The 21,272-nt window shown below is 37.4% G+C and overlaps 1 protein-coding gene across 1 annotated transcript; it reads right to left on the reverse strand.

The window, feature by feature from the left end:
* Window positions 1-275: 275 nt before the first annotated feature.
* Window positions 276-21,057, reverse strand: INSC (inscuteable homolog (Drosophila); the record flags this gene model as incomplete). Its single annotated transcript, XM_009585500.1, has 6 exons — window positions 276-594; window positions 2,577-2,653; window positions 3,319-3,474; window positions 6,355-6,421; window positions 18,683-18,861; window positions 20,886-21,057. Coding segments are annotated over 6 exons (780 nt in total), but the record flags the coding sequence as incomplete, so codon positions are not given.
* Window positions 21,058-21,272: the final 215 nt, after the last annotated feature.

A 21,272-nucleotide genomic window follows, 5' to 3' on the forward strand; every position in this document is an offset into this window, starting at 1 on the left:
TTTCATTTCAAAGTATATACTTGCATCTTTAAGGATTATTTTTCTTCTAATGCAGCAAACGCATGAAACTAAAGCATGTCTTAAAAAACCTGCAAAATGTTCTAACTGTAGAAAAGTATCAGTGATAAAACATTAGTAGAAGCATTTAACATTAGAGCACCAAATTCTTGGCTTCGTTACCTTGATTCAACTATATTAAACGAGACAACAACATTTTGTTAGATTGCAGTGATAAGGTCTGTTGACATGTCTTGGCAGGAAAATAAAATAAAAAATTACCTTTGCAAACCACTGAAACAAGTTTGCTCATTCCGTTTCTTTGCTCCTATTCAAACCACCTATTCATAGTTTTAAAATAAATAAGTCATAAATAACAATAGGACTAAAACTAAATAAAACTGTATATGTATTATCTTATTGTATACCTATCATCTTGATTATTTTTCAAAAGTTTTTGGCTCCTATTTATACAAAGCTCTCTTCCATATTTGTGCATAGCAGAAAGGAATCCACAAGTCTGGGCTTTACTAGCTGCTGAAAATCTGAATCTTCAAGTCCATCAGGACTCATAACTGCTAGTCTCCGTAAGGCTGCCTAGAAAAACAAAACAACACAATTGTAATATTGTTAAGGTTTGACAAAGTCTTCATTGCAGGAATCCATTATAACTATCTCCAAATAATAGCCAAGACTCAAAACTGAACTGTGCAGGTCTATGGACTCTTCTACCTGGCTAATCTCTCGTTACTATCTTCATCTGTCAGATGAATATCTCCTCAAATGCAGCTATTAAATGACAATTTTTTTTGGTCACATTACTCTTAGACTTGAGCAGCAGGGACAGTGTGGTGTTAAAGAACACAGAGGTGAGAGTCAGAGCACTTTGATTGTAAATCTATCTTTGATCTGCTGCACGTCTCACGCTGCCTCTTTGTATCTCAACTCTCCTCTCAGCTTTTGTCTTATTTATGAGAACTATAAGCCATCTGATTCAGAAAACATCTGCCACTGAAATTTTATGCAATGCCCATAACAGAAGTATTTTAGATACTAGTGTAGTGGAAAGAAGCCATATATTTCAAACCATTTGGGAACAAGTAAAACTGCCAGTTGTTCCAATTATGAGGCTGCACAATGCAAATTGCATTGATGTTACTATTATCTTCATAAACTCTTCCCTTCTAAGAAGTTACTTGTTTTTCTCACTGGAGAAAAATATACGACAATTACATACCTTCTAGTAACCTGACATGACAAATGCAACTGGAAAGCAAGCTGGCTTTCCTCAAGAACAAAAATTGTCTTCTATTAGTAAGGTCTGATAGTTGTGATCAGCTTATCTCTGTGCTGTTCGTCAATGCAGCACTAACACAGGAGTTAATCGCCTGCTTCAAAATATGCAAAAAGTAAAAAACCAAGCTAAAAATACCAAACAGTACAAGCCTTCATACTGTAGTGACAACACCTATCAAAGCCTGAAACAGCTTATGTCTCAAGGACAATATTTTTGCCACATGTTTATCAGAAAGTGTCATCAGGCAGTTACTAAAACATCAGGAGAAGAATAATTGCTGAGAGACAGGCAGGTAACATCTCAAACAATAGGCATGAATTCAAGGAATGTGCAGCAACAACTTCAATGAGACAGAAGAATCACAGTCTGGTTTGCTGCCATCATTCTGTGGCCTCTGCTCTAGCCATACAAGATTAACGAGCCTTCTCGGCATGTATGAAGAATAACCACAGCATTTCTTACACTCACATTCATAGTCTCTTCACCCTGAATAAGTCCTGCTTAAATGAACAAAACTTCTCATGTGCTGGTACAAAGCTAGCTGTTAATCAAAGCTGCAATAACCAAGTTTTACTTTTGCATGTAAAATAACGTTAATACTAAAAAGCACTGTCAAACAATATTCTTCAGTCTTCATTCATCAAAACCTATCTCCTAAGCCTAGATCACCCATGTCCCCATAGCACTTTCTCTCACAGAATGCTAGGTGAAATTACTCCGACAGTTGGCTGGGGCATACAGTCCATGCAGTGCAGGGCCAGCAGCTGGGATCTTCTAAGCAGAGAAAATGTTAACCTTCTGTTGGCCACTGCTTGGCTGGACACTATATTGTCTTGGAGACTCAAACAGAAAAAAAAGGATTGTAGTGAAAGCAAGAAATCTTCTTGCCTCTCTCTGGCCACTTTACATAAATGTTTCCATACATATGTGTGTGTGCAGATAAAGGGCTGCTACCCCTGTGATTCAAGGCTCATTTCAGCAAACATAGCATCATCAGAGAATGGAATTTAATAATTACTGAAACCTTAAATTCTGAAGTGTTCCAGTGAATTTTTTTAGTGCTCAGTAATGTGAAGATGAAACCATTTTTCCTTATGTGCTTAAATCTTCAATCAGAGAATAAATAATTGACACGGTACAGGATTATGCTCAAGGGTAAAAGCAGGAGACCCTGGCATGAATTTAAAACATTCCTGCAATACTTATGCATTTGGAAATCTAAAGGGCTGTTTTTTCTGTATTTTTCAGGATAAGCATGAAAGAAAGATTAAAATGTACCTACCAGACATGCCACTAAAACAGAATCACTGTTATTTCTTTCAGTTGGTGATCTGCAGAGTTTAATTAGGCGAGGAATACCTGAGTGCACAAAAGAGTATCAGGAGAAATAATTTAGAAAAACAAACCCCTTATTTTGAGATGAGGTCTTTTTTTAAATGTTTCATGCTTATCTTCCTTAGTAGATATGATCTCTAATGCAAAGATGATATGCAAATACTTAAGGCACTGTCCATGGAGCCATGCAGATCAGAGCAATCATAATTAATAGTTGTAAAGCATAAACAAACAAAAGCATTGTTTTTACCTGCTACTGCTGTTTCAGAGTGGAAATTGTGACCTCCATTTCCTCCCTATCAATCCTCCCACATGCCCTTAAAAAACTCCAGCCAAAAGAACATGTTGCTTCTCGTTAGAATCATCACATCTGAACCTGCAGGGGTCCAAGTTTTCTATCCACTAACAGATCCTGCACAAGGGTTTAAATAAAGGAATGGAGGAGGCAGCACTGTCAGTTGGCACAGTCTGCCACAGATGTGTGTTGAGTGGACGCTGTACCTCAGGTTCCTCTGGGAAATGAGCCAGAGGTTCATTTAGCACAACCTCGTCACTCTCTGGACACACTGTATAGGGAACCTATTCCATAAAGCGTACCAAGTAAGGCTAAAAATTAAAAAGAGCTTCTCCATGACTGGCAGTTCCTCCCTCTTTTTCAGTCTGCCATTAAGCTAGTGGTATATCCTTACAGCTGAGTTTTACAGCTGCATCTGCCACTTCAGGATCTCGGCTGAGTCGTGCCAGCGTAACTGCAGATTTCTGTTGGACTCGCTCACAAGCGGCAACTTCTGCTGAATTTCCTGAAGATGATCTTTCAAAGAGCATTTCCATTAAAAGTTGAACACCTAGAAGGATGTAAAAGCCATTGTTATCCTCTCTCCAACAAAAAACTCAGTTCAAAAAAGTAAAGGGAAAAAGCAAGCTAGCTAAATACAGACCAATCACTGCCCAAATAGGGCATGAAGAATGCATAAATGTGGACTACAGTTTGGCCATCAGCATTCAGACACATCTAATCTGTGCGTAAGTTCGTCTTCACTAGGAAGCTACATCTGGAACTAGAAAATGCACTAACTCTTCCCTCCTCCAACTTCTTGACTCCTCTACAAGTTGGTATTTTAGATTTCACAAATTTATTTCAGTCAAACTAAATGCAATTCTTTATTTGCTTATAAACTAACCCGAAGGTAATCACTAACCTAAAAAACAGTAGTGACATATTTCAAGTCTCTACATGAAGTTTTTTCCTTTGAAATAAAGGAAAGTAAAACTTCTTTATTTCAGTTTATGTATTTTTAAGCAAGCCTTTAAAAGTTCCCATATCAAACTGTTTAAAGGTATTTTAGAATGGGGAATCCTTTAATGAGGGAAACGATTAAATTCTGCTTCTTGAAGTTTACTGTGCGACTAACTCTTCACTTCAGAGGAGACAATGTCATCTATGTCAAAATGGTTTCAATAATTTATTGTTGACTGTAGGAGTTGATACTCTTATTGTAGCAGCACAAAACCAGATGAGGCTGTACTGATTTCTATTTTCTAGATTATTTTAAATGTAAGGACAATTATGTGCCATTAGACTCCATACGCTATTAGGCATTCAGATTACTTCAGGTAGCATCAGAGGATTTTAACTGTTAGAACATTTGCATAAATAATTAAGACAATTAGCATCAGAATCATGCAGCTAGATAATAATCAATCGACATACAAAAAAGTCAAAATTGAGAAGAAAACATATCTAAACTCTCGAGGATTGAAAGACCCTTCTCTTTGTGGATCTTGGCTTTGTGGATCTGGCTTCTGACCAGCATCCACTTATTACAACATTAGGCAGACACAAAAAGCCTTTATACACAAGATGAGTGTCAACCCTTCTCAAAAGCCTGGGGGCAAATGGTTCTGTGTGAACTTCCATTACAGAGTGTATACACAAACTTTACTTCATCACATTGTGCTTGACAATTCACATGTACATCTTCACCTGCTGTAGTATCTAGTATGAGTTACGCCTAGTTGGCATAGCTGTTAGTGTAATTTCATGAACTTCAGTCAAGTTTCTGCTATAGTAGAAGTATATGAAATATGATCAAACATCTGTCCCAAACAATAAAGCAGGTTTTGGTGTGCTCAAGGAAATAGATAGCCAAACTACATAAACAATCTGTTAATCTTAAAGGAGAGCAAAAGCTTCCAGAGCATATCTGGATTGTGAGTGCTAACAACAGCAAATCAGAAAACAACAGCACAAGTCAAATAGACAAATCACCGACAGGGTATTCTCTACTCAATCCTGTAATTACAGACACCTAGAGTCCTGGGAAATGTCAGGGTCTTACCAAGAGTTTCTAGAAAAGATTCTGGATAGGGAAGCCCCATGTGCCTGCACCAAGAGGTCCAGGACCACCTCTCCAGCCTCCAGGAACACAGGGAGCTTGGACCAGGAGCATGGCAGGAACCACTACGTGGACTTGACCAACCTCTCTCTGGGACTGCCCCATCCCTCCTATGCAACAAGGAGGTCATATAAGAAACCACCATGCTAACCTGCCTTGCTCCTCCCCCTCACTGCACTGTCTTCTGCATGGGACAGGGAAATCAGGTAATTTGTAAGATTGCATATATCTGTGATTAAGTTGCTTCAGTATCCAGATCCATTCAACCTCCACATTGTCATTTGGTCTGAAACTGCAACACCTATCCACCTTAGCAAGGACATCAAATGCACACTACCTCTGTGCACACATGGATCACATCAAGCAAATTAGTTGTGCCTCAAATTTTCCACTGAAATGCCAGAAACATCTAAATCCAATCTTACATAGGAATTGGCCAATTCTATTTCAAGACCCACTTCTATGTAGATGATTTCTGAAACTCCGCCTCCCACCTACAATCAGCCATGTCTGAGATTCAAATGGATCCAAACTCAAACCATTCTTATCCAAACCTTAATTAAAAAAGCGTGGAAGGAATATTCCTAGGACAGAAAAAGCAATATTTGTGAAGCTTCACTCTAATTTAATATCTCCCACAAAAAAAAAAAAAAAAAAGAAAAAGCTGTCTTAATGTATTGTTTGGCCATGAATTTGCTAGTAGGTGTATTAATAAGGCAATTACGTCTTCCTGTATCCTTATCCACAGAATTATTAACCTAACTTCTCAGACTTCTGGTGGGCCTATAACACCTAGGGTTTTTTCAACATAACGAATTTCTCATAATATGATATTTAAAGAAATGTGGAAAAAACCTGGCAACTGCTGTATAGTAATAAAAACATAATGCTTCAAAATTTATAATTCTTCTGAATACCTGCGAAAAAAGTGACACAAAATGCAGTTATGCATAGCTCAGTATCAGATGATGTCTTTCAATGTGGAAGAATTGCCACCTTATACAATGTAATTACCAGAATAAAAGTTGTTGAAACACGTTGTACTACCTTGCTTTGTATCTATGAATAAGTCACACACAGAGAGAACATCAGCAATATGGTCAATACATGCAAAGTTTTCTAAAGGAGTGCTAATTTATTTCAGTTACATAGAACCATCTCAAGGACTTATTTTGCATCCTGTAGAAATGTGCCATATCCAGCAGAGACAGGATGCAAAAGGAAGTATTATTAGTGAAGCCTTTCTCCTTTACCTTGTAACCACTCCTTTCCCATCTACCCACATTCTTCACAAACAAATACAGAATATAATTCAGCTAAAATACATACCATTTCCTTGAATGATTTCTGAAGCACACTGGTCCAAGACAGACATGTTTGCCAATATTGTTACCACCTGTTATTAAAAAGAGAAAGATATATGAAGTATAGCCCTACAATTTAGTAATATTAAAACTCACTGTGTTTTATAAAATTAGTATGGCAGAAATATGGCAAACTCAAAATTAAAAAGCATTCTTGTCTATTCCTACCTTTGTGATTTCTCAGGGGTCTTTTCTTACATATGGCTGCTAACTGAAATCCAGACAACAAGAAAAGTAAAACCTCTTTTTCTTACACGTCTATACTCATACATAAAAGTCTGTCATATAGAGATCTATGCAGCAGATTTGTTCAGTGGTCAAATTGGTAGAAAGAGGAAGATAAAAATTTGTAAAAACCAACCAACCAAAAAAACCCTGGAGTCCTACAAAGAATTCAGCCAGGAGCTGCCCACCCTCAGGAACCAATCCTGTAGTCACAATCCAGCTCAGGCAGAGCTCACTGTGAAGGCTAAGAACCAGCACATAGCGTACGTTCAGCAGCACTAAGTTATAGCTACCTTTCTGCTTCAGGGTTCAGCTGAAATGTTGAGTAATCCTCACAACAGATTTGGAGTTTTGAGCCTTGATTCAAGGGAGTATTTAAGGAATACTTTTCAGTTTTATTGAAGCCGTAAGTTGCGTGCGTGTCAAAGCACTGTCCCCAAATGAGCTGGATTTAAAAATCCATTTATACCTTTCCTGAGCTAAGGCCAAGATTAGGTCTTGTACCAACAGAAGCACATTTTGAGATCCTCGTTTACAAAATTTCTTATCCAAAATAGCACTAACTGTTTTCAAGATTAGGTATAACTCAGCTTGCTTAAAGTGATGCAGCAAGCCATTGACAGAGACTGGATCATGTGGAGCTGTTGGCTTTCAATCACCCATTCCCTTCATTGATATCATATACTTTCCCTCATACATCCTGCAAGATATTCTTTTTTACTTTATCCTTCAAATAACTTGCTTCCTGCATGAAAACACATCTCAATATTAACAGCATATGTGAAAGACCAAATAATAAATGTTATAGATCATTAGAATACAAAATAGAAATATTATTCTTTCTTAAGATGTTTTAATTTTCTCTATTCTAGTTGAGAAAAACCAACCAGCCTCAAAAATAATGATCAATTTCAGAACTGGTTATCAGCTTTTTAAGGGTACAGTGTCAGTTCACAGACAAGCAAACTTCTTAGATGTGAGTAGGCACGAGATCAAATCACCATTCTGATCTCACTTTGCAATTTTAATAACAAGGATGACTCATTTTCGATGCTGTGACATAAACGTCTTCCACTTTTGAAGGTAGTGTTACAGTGTCATCTCTCTGAATAAATATACTTACTTAGGATGCAAATGAGTTGCTGAAACTCTAAAGAGTGACAGGTAGAAATATGGTAACTCAGTATATGTCTATGTATTTATTCCATATTAATTATTAACTGTATTTTAGGCAAAGTGTATATGTTTTCTCATTCTAAATTATATCCTGTTAATGAAAATTGCTTCCTCTATGCAGAATCTGTACCCCATGTTGCTCTCTAAGACACAGATGAAGAATTCAATTAACCACAATTTGAATATGTGCCAATTATTCCACTGCTTCAAGTTATTTTGTCTAATAAGTATTTTCATACATAAAAATATTTTGTGTATATCTTTTGACACCAAAAATTATTTGAGGTTATATCTATACTTCCTTTGCATTGATTATGTGGCCCCCTATATTTTGCAATGTATTTATGAACTAGCCTAATGGGTTTATATGTAACCTTCTCCAGAGGGGTTTATAAAAGACCCTTATCATCAATAACCATCAAATTCTACCTATATTGTCTTTTAAAATCTTAGTAGGACTTGAAAGGCAGCTAAACTATAGATTAGCTCACTCCATATGGATAGATTTTTCTTTCCCCAAAAGAGTCATATTTTCCTGTGATGTAAACAATGCAACATGAAATAACATAATGTAAACACATAATAGGCAAGCTGAATAAAGGGTTGACTTTAAATGCTATATTCCTCCTATACTTGCCTATTTTAAAATTCAGTATACATGCAGCTGACATGAAAATTTCCTCTGTAATACAGACCAAAGTTCAAGGAAGTTTAATACTAAAGATGAACTCTCTGGAGGAAGACACGAACTTAAACGTAGACTTAATTTGCTTTGAAAAGCAACACTTCTGTGAGCACTGGTATTAATGAAGTGTCACTTCTTTTGGATTTAGAGTTGATCAAAAACCATAAACAGAACTTTTCCAGTGGCATCTCTCCCACTGTTTTTTTTTGTCTCATGATACATAGACTCACGCTGCAGTCTTTATCTTAGCCTCTCTTTCCCATTATCTGGCTCCAAATTTCATAAAGCCTTAGGCAGTCTTTCAAAAAGAACTGTGAAGTCCTGTTGAATCGGCAAACCATTTCAGATGTTATTGTGAGACATGGAGCACACAAACAGATATAGATAAAAGTGACTGCCTAAGCCTCATTTCCACCAGGAAAATAGATGAAAATTACTGGGAAAAAAAGATACCAAAACCTCTTTCAGAGTTGAAATAATTTTGAAAGAACTGAAAGACTTGAAAATATTTAACATGGAATCTCTACTGTTCAACTGCAATATTTAGTATCAATTTCATTGATTATTCAAGACATTTCTTGTAAAAGATTACAGCCCAAGATAATAAAGGACTGGCACCTGAGACAATTTATGATTCTTGAAATTTTTCTGGATTCCTAAGCCATGCAATGAACTTGTAGTCAGCTCAAAGTATAAAAAAGAAGATAACCTGAAGACAGGACACATGAGCTCTGATCATCTGCCAGTGCTTTCATAACATGCAGAAAGTCTGTGCTGAAGCCACCCACAAATTCCAATACCGTAATGATATCTTGATATGTGGGATCTACAGATGTGTTATTAAGCAAAGACTGACAGAGATTTTTCCAGAGAAAAAAAAAGAAGTTGCTTCATCATATGTGGAATTTTTTAATGAAACATCTGATCTCGCATTCTATTGCCAAACCTAATGCAGGATTATAATAGACTGCCTTAGAAACCATGTGCTGCAAGAACTGATCCCATCCAGCATAATTCCCTGCCTCAGCACCTGTGTGTCTGCTAGGCAGATCTGTCCTGGAGCTAGATCTTGATCCATGTGTCTCCAATATCTGTATTCTAGCAGAGCTCTGCAACAGACTAACCCAGGCTAGTCAACACTCTGGTCTCTGTTATCCAGATCAACCAAAAATTGCAGGTGCTTCTCTACAGCAGGACTCTCATAAACCTGGTGGCTGCAGCTTTCTCTGTGGGAATTGCCAGCCCTAAAACCACTGTAGTAATGAACACCACAGAAAAATAGACTTGATCAACAAATAATGAACTAATACATTTTGCCACCAGATGAAAGCTGAATTATTCAAGTCAGTGTCACATGATTTACACTATTAAAAACAACCAGAGGAACAGGCCTCTGGGGTTTATCCCTGCGTTCATTACCTACCTGTTAATATGTGCTATGCATTACGCACCCAAACCACATAGTAGTGAGACACAGTAAAACACACAAAATGCCAGGAAGAGAATTCTCAGACCAGCTCACGTTTTAGCACCTTTTGAAGAGGTACCAACTTATCAAAATATTAACATGCAGATAGTTTCACTAAGACTAGTACGATTTTTCACAAGGCTAAGAGACTAAGGAGTTAACTTTCAGAGCTTTCAAAACCATACCCAAAATCACGAAGCTTTGAAAGTTCACCTTTAAATGATTTGTTGGTGAATTAAGTATGCAGGGATATTTGCGGGGGAGGGGACTCCCCTTCAGGCCCATGGAAAATTTCCCTTTTTAATAAACAAACTTAAAAATAATAGAGATATTTCATACTTTTCAATACAGCATCATTTTGCTAGTCTCACAGTTGCCCTGAAAATTAATCTAAAACATAACTAAAAATTTCTATAGGCAAAATAAACAAACAGATAGTAAACACAGACACCTCTCTGTAGTGACAATATCATCCATTATTATAAAATTGGCAGTGTTGATCTTGTTGGTTACTCTAGTAAACAAAATCTATTTTTATAATTTGAAAAGTGTTTTTAGTCCCACATAGTTTCCTTCCAATCACCCAGCCTTTCACACATACTGAATTCATGAATGATGAACCTTCCTTTTCAGTTCTGCAGTCTGCTTTGCACTGAACATAGGAATTTCAGTTGTCAAGAGTGATTTAAATTTGAGAAACCATGGTTAATTAAGAACCTTTAAAATAGTTTTGTTCAAAACCCCTTGAAGAACAACAGTCAGCTTGGAAATTCTCTTGCTAAAAAAATGTAATCACTAGCACTATAATAACACTTTTCCTTCTAAATAACTAATGGTGACTAATGCTCATTAACCAGTGCACAAAGGTACTGAACATTTGTTGCAAAACTGAACACTAGGTGAAAATGCTTTGCTATAAACTAAGATACATACACTGAGAGTGTAAATCTCAAATGCTTTAGGTAACAAAGAGATTTAAACCTAAAGTGCACATAAGAAACAGAAGGCTTCTTTGATAACTTTCCCTTAACGGGAGATTTAAGATGATCTAAAAGTGTTTCTCATTATTGTGAAACCAGCTACTCAGGAAGAAAGATGCAGTAGGATTTGGAAGATGAAAGCACACGTTTTAGCCTCTTAAAGGGGCAATATCTTCCACATTTGAGGGTCACTTACCTCACTTGGGGGAAGGGGAGGTGGAAGGGTCTACAGAGGGGGAAGATGTGATGCTCATATACCTTTATTGATAATAAAAGCACACTGTTCAGTAAGCTTTTATTGACAGTCCCAACATAAATAGAAAGACAAGCTCAAAATGAGAATTAGCAAGTAATTTGAGTGGCAAAGTAGATCAATATAGAATTGCTAATTCTTTTAGCTAATTACTCCTTTAAGGCTGGTTCATCACTAAGTAAAATTAATTTTTCTACATATTATAAGAGTATTTTGTAATTTGTTCAAATAAATGACATAAGGATAAATCAGAGTGTGTCTGCAAAGTTCCAGATAGCCATCTTCAGAAACAAAGGGGCATCTGACAACTAATCAGAAGCAAGACGGAGTCTTTGTTTCTGAATGTAAATTAGAAATATCTGAACTTCACAATTCAAGATTAATCCAAAGGGAGACAGCAAATGAGTACATACAGCAGGGGTCAAGAACAGGCATTACATCAAGCCTAGGTAGAAAAACCTTTCAGGATACTATTTATTGGGAGAAAAAACTTTGCTAAGAAATCTCTAGAAATTTTTTTCTGAGGCATTATATTGCTTAAAACAGAAAACTTAATTCCCATTGCTTCTGATAGCCATTTTTGTGGTTGGGAAAACAGTTTTCTTCCTGAAAACAGAGAAATAAATATACCTAGATAAGTAGATCAATAGGACTTTCTGTCACCTTATTGGAAAAGACAAACATCCCCATAAAATAATAATAGCAGTTAGAGACAGGATCTGCTTGCAAAGTCTAGGTCTACTCTGAGACTGTGTCAGGGAACTATAATCTTGAAATGCTGAGGCAGAGCAACAGAGACTAAAACTAAAGGAATCTTGTCCTTCAGAATGAAGGTTGTCTTCACTACATTTTTATTTACTTTACTTCATATTGATGACTAATCTAGCTAAGGAATAGGCAGAATAACCAGATTCTCACATTTTTTGTTTTAAAGAAGCACATAGGAAATGCATCCTGCATGGGTCACATGGTGAATTGGCATGTCCCATAAACCAGGTCATATGACTCTCAAATTGTGATGAAGCTAGAGCGTGTCTCCTCCCTCACTTCTGAGGCCACAGTTTTCTGTCTTTCAGATGAAAATCCCGGGGGGAAAAATTATCATCCCTCAGACTTCCTTCATGGTATTAGAAAGTCTCTTAGATTTTGAAACTGACTCAATCAACTGAAGACACCTAAGACATCTGGTCTCTCCTTAGAGCAAAGCAGAATTTGGCCTAAGCCAATGCACAGTTGTAGGAAACAACTTTGCCTGTCTAGCTAGTTTAATTGGAAGCAGGGCTTGAGTATGTAGGAGGAAACTTAATTACTACCATTTTAGAGGAGGCAGAAAGTGCAGAGAACTAGTTCAACTGCCACTAACTCAAGCAGAGTGGTCAGGAATTAATTTCTGGTGCCTATCCTAGAAGGTAATAATTTTCTACTTGAGGAAGAAAAAGAAACAAGAAATGGTAATCTGTAGAAAAGCTGCTTATGAGCTCACCTGCTCAGAACCAAGACTGAAATCACAACCTTCACCTAGGCAGTGATTCTGTTTTGGAAAAAAAGATCAGTGGCAAAACTCAGAGGCTGTTCGAAATCTGCTATGTCATTTCCTGAAGGACTGAAAACAAAAAGACGACAAACGCAGCAGAATGCGTACATAACCATCTCTGACTTACAGCTTTATGATTGGTACAGCCTGCAGCAAAGTCTCTTGTTTATAGTTTCCGCAGTAAACAGCCCAGCACCAGCATGATTGTACTGTGAACCTGGCAGGCAAGGGCAGAAAATAAAAACTGCAATGAATTGTGCTGACAGAGCATGTTTCCTCTAGAGAGACTTCATACTGAGTAAGTGCAATGTCTGCCCAACTTTACAGATGATTAAACAAAAATGCAGAGAAGTTAAATTGCTTCTTCAAAATCAGAGCAGCAGCAATATTAGGAATTGATCTCGGGAATAAAAACCTCACCACACTAAGCTAGCAAAGATTAGCAGTGTTCTTCAACTGAGCTGAGATTTTACTCTTCCAAACGAACCTCTTGCTTTGCAAATTGGAGCACATTGTCTTATCATGTATCAAACCTAAATGTGAAAGGCAGAACTGTAACTGAACAGGCATTGTGTCTCAAAAAGATTTAGTGTTTAAGAGAGAGAGTCAGTGTTGGACCTCTGAAATGTAACAATCCATAACATTGACCACATAATGCCAGTCAATACTGTTACTTATATTTTTATATTGCTCAAATGTACATGCAAAGACAGAGATAACCAGTTAAAAAGAAAGAAAGGACATCAGGGAAGTGATTACAGTCTTACACAGAAAACTAATTAGGATATCAATAATATAATGGCATGGTTAAAGTTCAGATACAGTCATGTGACTTTTGGCCTAATTTTCATTTTTGCATCTGTTACTGGCAGTCTCGTTTCTTGTTTAAATTATTAAGGTTTTAAAAATAATTTAATTATGTAATATATCACCTCTCCTTCTAGCTATATTAGTTGAAAACATGTTTTCTCACTATGATTTAGTCTCTGGGAAAGACCAGCTGATGGCTCAGCAGTGGAAGGGGTATTCCTCTTCTGATCCAACCCGGAGAGGGAGCTCCCCCTTCCATACTTACGTTGCTCCAAGAAGAGAACTTTAAAAAGCATAAATGAGGACTCTTCATCAACTGCCTTCCCCCTGACCAGCAATGATTTTGTATAATGCTTCTTGTCGGATGTAAGGAAGACAGGCACCTAACATGGGCTGCACTGCTCAAACTCTACTTCAGGCTCCCTGTTCTTGTTAGCCCATACTGGCTTCCACACATACGGGAAAATTTGGACAGCAATTTAACAAAATGGAGTCAGGAATCTCACAGTCTTCATGACAACGTGCAGAAGCAAAAAGCAGTCAGCAAAGAGTAATAAATTCCCCAGTATTCAGGAAACTCAGATTGAGAAGAAGTACTGCAAGTTGCTTTCATCCAGGCAGGGATTTTCAAAAGTCTAAAGAACCTGTTAATATTCTTCTCGTTAAAAACACGGCTCTCAAAGTCTTTCACTGAGTGTTAGGTAACATTTAAAAATCAAAACTTCTTTATGTTAAAGTAACATCTGTCTCTGCTCTCCTTTTGACCCTACAGTCTCCCACGTAAAAGAAAAAAGGGGGGAAAAGGCAACAAAAGGAAAACGCAAATGCCCTGAAAAAAATGGAAAAGCAGAGAAAAGGATCTGGAAGCTAGATGAAGAATAGTATTAAGGGTTTCAAATCTTAAATGAGACAGAAGTTCTTCACTGGAGAGCCTGCAGCATCTCCCAAACACCAAGAAAACAGGAAAGAATTTAGCAGGAAAAAAGCACCAACCATTTCCATTTTCTCCTTCCAACTTAAAAGCCTTTCTCCACCTCAAATTTTTTTGAAACATAATTCACTGATTTTAGACCTAGAAATAACCACTTTAAAATTGATGTGTTCACTGCACATTAATTCTTTGTCTGCCTGAATAACAGAAGATCAGAAGCTGTTAGACTGTACCTCCACAACTTCACAGGTAAGGTGAGAATCCTAGCAACACTGAAGAGACAAGTGGGAATGCAGAGACAAAAATTTTATTATACATAAACATACTGTGCACAAACATACATATTTCATATTTTTCTATGTAGCGTCTAAGATGATGGTTAAAGTAAAGAAGGCTCTGAATGATAAGGGTTTTGGTTAAACTTTTCTGAGAGTGCTTAAACTCCATTAAGACATCTGACTGTATACATTACACTGCTGAATTTAGGCATGAACCCTTCTGAAAGGATATTTTGATGCTCCTTTGAAGTAAAAAAACTGCTATCCAGAAAATAAGTATCTGTAGCAAGAAAAAGAACATGGCACATTCATATCCATCTTGACCCCAAACTAGAGGCTAAGGCACCTCGAAATTACCGCTTTATCTGACGACTCTAATACAAAGTATTTTGTTATAAAACTAAGCAATCTCAATGTAATACTGCTGGTTACAGAAGCAATACATGCTTCTATAAAATGGACAATGATTTTCTTGTTCGTTCATCATTAAGACCAGCACTCAGTTCTAGATTTTTTACCTGACCTAATCTAACACTGCCTGGGAAGTAAAAGAGGAAGGTAGTTGGTTTTCAGATAGTGAAGGCAGGAAAAAGTTTGTTACCATTTGCAGAAAAAGCTTTTCAGAAGTCAAAAGACAGAACACTTTTAGAGGTGCTCGAGCAGAAAAATACTTTCTGCAGGCAACACATAATGCATCCGACATCCAACTCCTGAACAGAATGTTATTTATTTATACAATCGTGGAAGGTGATAACTACTCAGTGCTAGCTGTCCTTAGAAAGGTTGTAGAGGAGGACATACTGTGACTTTAAGATGAGATAAAACAGCACAAATGAAAACAAAATTCACTGTTCCTTTCTTGCATTTCACCCATCTTTCTCCCATTTTTGGCTTACAGTGAGCATGCTTCAGTCTATTTTAGCAAATTACAATTTTCTTAAATCAACAGTAATGCTAAAGTAGTAATGTATTTAGAAATACTGGGTAGTTTTCTATAGAATAACTGTGTTACTTAAATTAAAGCTTTGTATGAAAAATGGGGCATTTAAGTTTGAGGGGCTCTTTTATAAAATTTTGTGATAATTAGACCATATTTTGTTGTATTTGCTATGAATCTTATTCTTACTTTGTTTAATTGTTTCAACATTTAGTATAGCTTAATTCTAATTCAACTATTTCACTGGCCAGGATGACTTGATCATTCAGAATGGACATTAGTCCATAAAGATGTATTCCACAGTGGTTGCATATTCCAAAATAAAACCTTGAATCAAAAAAATTCCAAACCTACTCAACTTTAATCTGCGTGTCCTTAGGCAAATGTCTACTGGCTGAGACATAATAATATATAAAACGGGAAAAGTTAGTAACTATATTATGTACCTAAAAGGAATTAAAGTATATATATCAAAAGCCAAAATGGCAATTTAGAATACCCTTATAATATATAGTATTGTAGTGTTGTTTTTCTCTCTAGCTGAGTGTGTTTTCCTCATTGCAATAACGAGGCACAGAGCAAATTAAAAAGCAAAATATTTCATAAAACTGTCATAATTGGCAGACACCCTCCCCCAATATAACATTGAAACAAGTACCCTTTTGAAAGGTGAGCAATCTACTCAAACACACACTTGTTCAGGAATTCAAAGGAATATTTCTCTTAAGGCTGTTACATTACCAAAACTCCTTGACTAGCAACACTGACAGCTCTTAAAGACAAGATGAGCAGCACTCAGATTCCACCTGAGCATGCATAGGTGGAGGTGCTTAGTAATGACACGAGGCAGGCTTTCATAGTCCTCATTGCTGCAGAAATGACAAGAAGTCAGCTCAGGAACTTACTGCAGCACACCACAGAAAACATCACACCTTTCTGATCTAGTTTTTCATTCCAAGAAGGAATGTATTCCCCAAGAAAGGGTTATTGGGAATGAAATCTCAATTCTTGGAAGGAAGCCATTCAGTTCTCTGTTCCTCTAGATAATGAGATGTCCTGCAAGCTGCAAAACACCTGGAACTAGTCTGTTACCTATCAAAGTCATACATACTTCTTTAAATGTCTGCCTTCCTCATACAAAGAAGGGGCTTGCTATGTGTCCTGGTTTCAGCTGGGATAGAGTTAATTTTCTTTCCAGTAGCTGGTATAATGCTGTGTTTTGGATTTAGTATGAGAAGAATGTTGATAACACACTGATGTTTTTTGTTGTTGCTAAGTACCCTGCTAGTCAAGGACTCTTCAGAGGCTGGGAGGGAGCATAGCCAGGACAGCTGGCCCAGCTGGCCAACGGGATATTCCATACCATATGACGTCATGCTCAGCATATAAAGCTGGGGAAGAAGAAGAAGGGGGGGACGTTCAGAGTGATGGCGTTTTTCTTCCCAAGTAACTGTTACGCATGATGGAGCCCTGCTTTCCTGCAGATGGCCGAACACCTGCCTGCCGATGGGAAGTAGTGAATGAATTTCTTGGTTTGCTTTGCTTGCACGCACGGCTTTTGCTTTCCCTATTAAACTGTCTTTATCTCAACCCACGAGTTTTCTCACTTTTACCCTTCTGATTCTCTCCCCCATCCCACTGGGTGGGGAGTGAGCGAGCAGCTGTGTGGTGCTTAATTGCTGGCTGGGGTTAAACCATGACACTATGCTACCCACAGAGCAAACTTCAAACTCACAGCTGACAGCAGCATTAAGATAAGGGCATAAATAAATACGGAAATCAGAACTATGAGAGTGTACAGGAGAAATAAAAAAAGAACATGAAGAATTGTACATATGTAATAACAGTACACAGCCATGTCAAACACCACAGTTGATGTCCTTGACTTTGCCCAAAGAGCAATATAGTAATTATGGCTTAACTCCATCTTTTCATAAACACTCCTGAGCTGGAAAACTACTGAGTGCTCTTAATATAAGCTAAAGCAGCCCTACTAACCCCTCTAGAACACCAATAATCAGTCTCTAAGGTCCCTTGTGCTTTGATTTCCATGGCCTGGCTCCTGTTGAACGGTACACAGAGTTTTCTGTGGCAGTGCAGATCCCAAGTCTACCATAAATCATCTTTTGGCTACTTCAGAGGTGAGAAGGGGATGGGCTTGTGAGGCCTGAATTACAGACTTTTAGTTATATTCACAATGTCTCATAAACTGAAGTAGGTTAACAGAGCTGACTAGCAACCCCCAGCCCTTAGTAATAGCTACTGAAACCCTCAAGCCTCATACTTGTTACTCTGCTGAGGCGAAATTCATCACCAAGACGCCAAATAAGCAGTGCCTCTGCAGCGCCCCATTGCGTCGCTGTACCTGAGAGGAACAAAAGAATTTCCTCTGACTTCATCTGTTTATTAGCACAAACCTTTAATTTTCTGTGTCTCTTTATTAAAAACCTGGTGAAAAAGAAAGGGAAATGCAAAAGTACATCAGCGGTATTTGCCAGTAAAACTTGCAAACCATCTACAACGCAGTTAGGGCTTGATCCAAAGCCTACCGACGTCAATGGGCTGAGGATCAGATCCTTATTCAGCTTTTGGAGCTAAATTGAACTGACAATTGTATATTTAGGCTACAGCCTCCATATATACCCTATTTGCCTCAAAGCTCTGTCCAGTCAAGTTTTGAATACCTCCAAAAATGGAGATTCCACAGCCTCTCTGGGCCTCTGTGTCACTGTTCGGCCATCTTCATGACAAAAAAAAAAAATTATAGTATCTTAGAAATATGAAACTTCACTTTTTTTCTTCCCCCAAAATCACATTAAAAGCCGTCATATTTCATAATGCTCATAATAAAAAGGAACAGAAGCAGATAAAGAAAGAGTCATATATTGAAAAGAACCAAGAATGGAAGACATGAAAGCAACTTAGATTTGACTATGTCAAAACAGATATAGAGCTGAAACCTGTTGAACTTTTACACAAATGTGCTCAGACAACATCTTGCTGAGAAACCGCTCACCTGATCTCGGGAATACGGAGTATCTACTATGTATTTGTCTGAACATGCTGCTAGAAGAATCTTCATTGCATTTAACTGGAGCAATATTTCACAAGCCATGGTATCAAAGAAAGTAATATTGGCAAGAGCTGCTGAAGCCAGCAGGAAAACTTCACCAGATGAGGCTTCTTGGCACAGTTCTAGGAATGCAGAAAATAAGTTGAATAAAAGTCATTCCTTCATTGCAAAAAACATGGTTAGGTGTTTCAAAGCAATATTTAAGCATGTGCAACTAGCATTAGTAAGCTCAGTATCTAAGACCAAGTTCATAATCATCAAGATGAAAAACAGACAAAACAAAATAATCTTAATTTTGTCAATTATATAATATGTCACATTGTTAGGGTGCTTTTAAGTGGTATTAACATTAGGCCCCTTCATTTGAACCACAAAAGCAGGGAAAGATGGTAAATATGAACCTAGACACCAAGCATTTCTAACATTCATCTAATTAATGAGATGGTCTACCTAGTATACCATTCTACAGGGAATAGCTTGATATAACTAAATAAAATGAAATACAGGAGGCAGAAGGCTAACAGTAACTGATCCATAAGAGAATAATTCTGCTATATAACCTATTCTTTAGAACAAGATACGTATACATGTTGCCTATCTCTAAAGGTATTTCTCTATAGTCAAAGATCATCCTGCATATTTTCCAGCTTCAGGAAGAAGTGCTGAAGACACAGCTCCCTTTTAATCCTTGCACACATGTATTTTAACTAAGATCTGAATCACCTGGCAATTGGATTTCAGCATGGTTTAAAAATTAAAGATATCACAGTAATTCAATTACTGAGTTATAAATATTACAAGGAAACTGGTGTGTGATTACTGAAAGGGCTCTTCCAAAGTTATACATGTTCTATTTTTAATGCTCACGTTTCTTGGGCAGAGTATATACTACTAAAATTCCTGTGGAACTTAAACAGTGACAATCGGGGAAATGCTCCACCTGGATAGGCTGTTCAGCTTGTCTCTTGACTGTGGTACACTGTAATAACCTGGAAAATAATCTTAAATAAGTCAGGTCAGATGCCTCTAGCAGTCTAGCTGCAGCAGAACCAAGCTCCGCACAGGTTAATTCCAGCCACTGTATTCAGGGCAGGTTCAGGGCAGAACCTTTAATATTTGTTGCTGGACAGTCTGGTCATCAGGAATAAATTGTTTCCTTGATTTCTGCAGCACTAGTTCTGTTTGGGCTTATCGAAGAATGCCTAAATAGATCTCAGATAATTCCCAACCACTGCAGAATCCTCAAGCACTGGCACTACTATACCCTCTTCTTGTTCTATTTAAAACAAAACAAAACAAAAAACCCCAAAAAACCACAAAACAAAACAAAAACGTGCACGAAAATTGAAGTGCTGTAGTTTAACTGTAACCATTGGGCTCCATAGAGAAATATCTAGACGTATTGATCTATTATACATGAGAAATCAAACTGGATGACTCAAACTGTACTTTCTGACATGAAGCTCTGGGAAATTCTAAATTTCTAGATCAGAGAGAGGAAGAGAATGCTTGACTGAAAGCTTCTGGTATTTGAGAGGGATGTCGCACAGTACTAGAAGATTCCTCTTTTTAGAAAGTCATGAGAAATATCATCTTATTTTTCTGAAGTGTCCTCACTGACCCAGGTTAAAGAAAAGCTTGCTGTTACCTTTTCATTTTACCATGGGTCAGAGGCCTAGACAAGAAAGACAGGTCTTTTATTTTCTTGTAACAATGCCCATAGATTATACTATATTGTACTTTTCCTCTGAAGTATCATACAAATGTAGATGCAGTGGTGAGCTTGAGTTGTAGCAAGTTTAGAAAATACAACAGGCATAAAGGTTAGCAACCATTAGAAACTGCTCTTTTACAGACAAACATGGGACAAGAAGATACTTTGCTGAGTCTTTTCTGTGGCTCTAATGGCAGAATTTCACACATATTATTTGGCAAATATGCTTAAATTCTATTCAAATATGGACTGGAGTAAAAAATATTATGTAGTTGTAGGATGGCCTGATTCAGAATTAGAGATGACTGAGTTCTTTTATCTCTCAAGAAAACAATGGCAAACATTATTTAGGGAATATTTCTAATGAAAGAGAGTCCTACCCCAACCTGTCATTTTAACTGGAAAGACTCAGAAGTCCCATAACGAACTTACTGACAAGTGCTGTTACAATTTCTTCCATATTTTCCAGAAAGCTGCTGAGGTGCTGAGTGAACGTGAGATGTGGAGATGTGATTTGTGCGATCACCGCCGCTGCTTCTGCATGAGTAGCTTCAGAATGGGTGTTATCAGTAAGAATGTCAGCCAGGCACAGTATCCCATCAACCTATGGAAAAACAATAGGTATAGGTTGGAAATACTCCAGGAAATACTTTTGCAACCAAAGATGGGTTTACAGTTCTCTTTTGTTGGCTGTGGCTAAACTACTCAGTTTATTTTCAAAAATTACTTAAACTTGGTCACATTCATGACATAAGAAGTTTCAATTTAGCAAATACAAATGAGTTCAAAAGTTTGTTGACCAGCAAAAAGTCTTGCATT

The sequence above is a fragment of the Fulmarus glacialis genome, unplaced genomic scaffold (genome assembly GCF_000690835.1).
Source record: "Fulmarus glacialis isolate BGI_N327 unplaced genomic scaffold, ASM69083v1 scaffold42750, whole genome shotgun sequence".
NCBI classification, from domain to species: Eukaryota; Metazoa; Chordata; class Aves; order Procellariiformes; family Procellariidae; genus Fulmarus; species Fulmarus glacialis.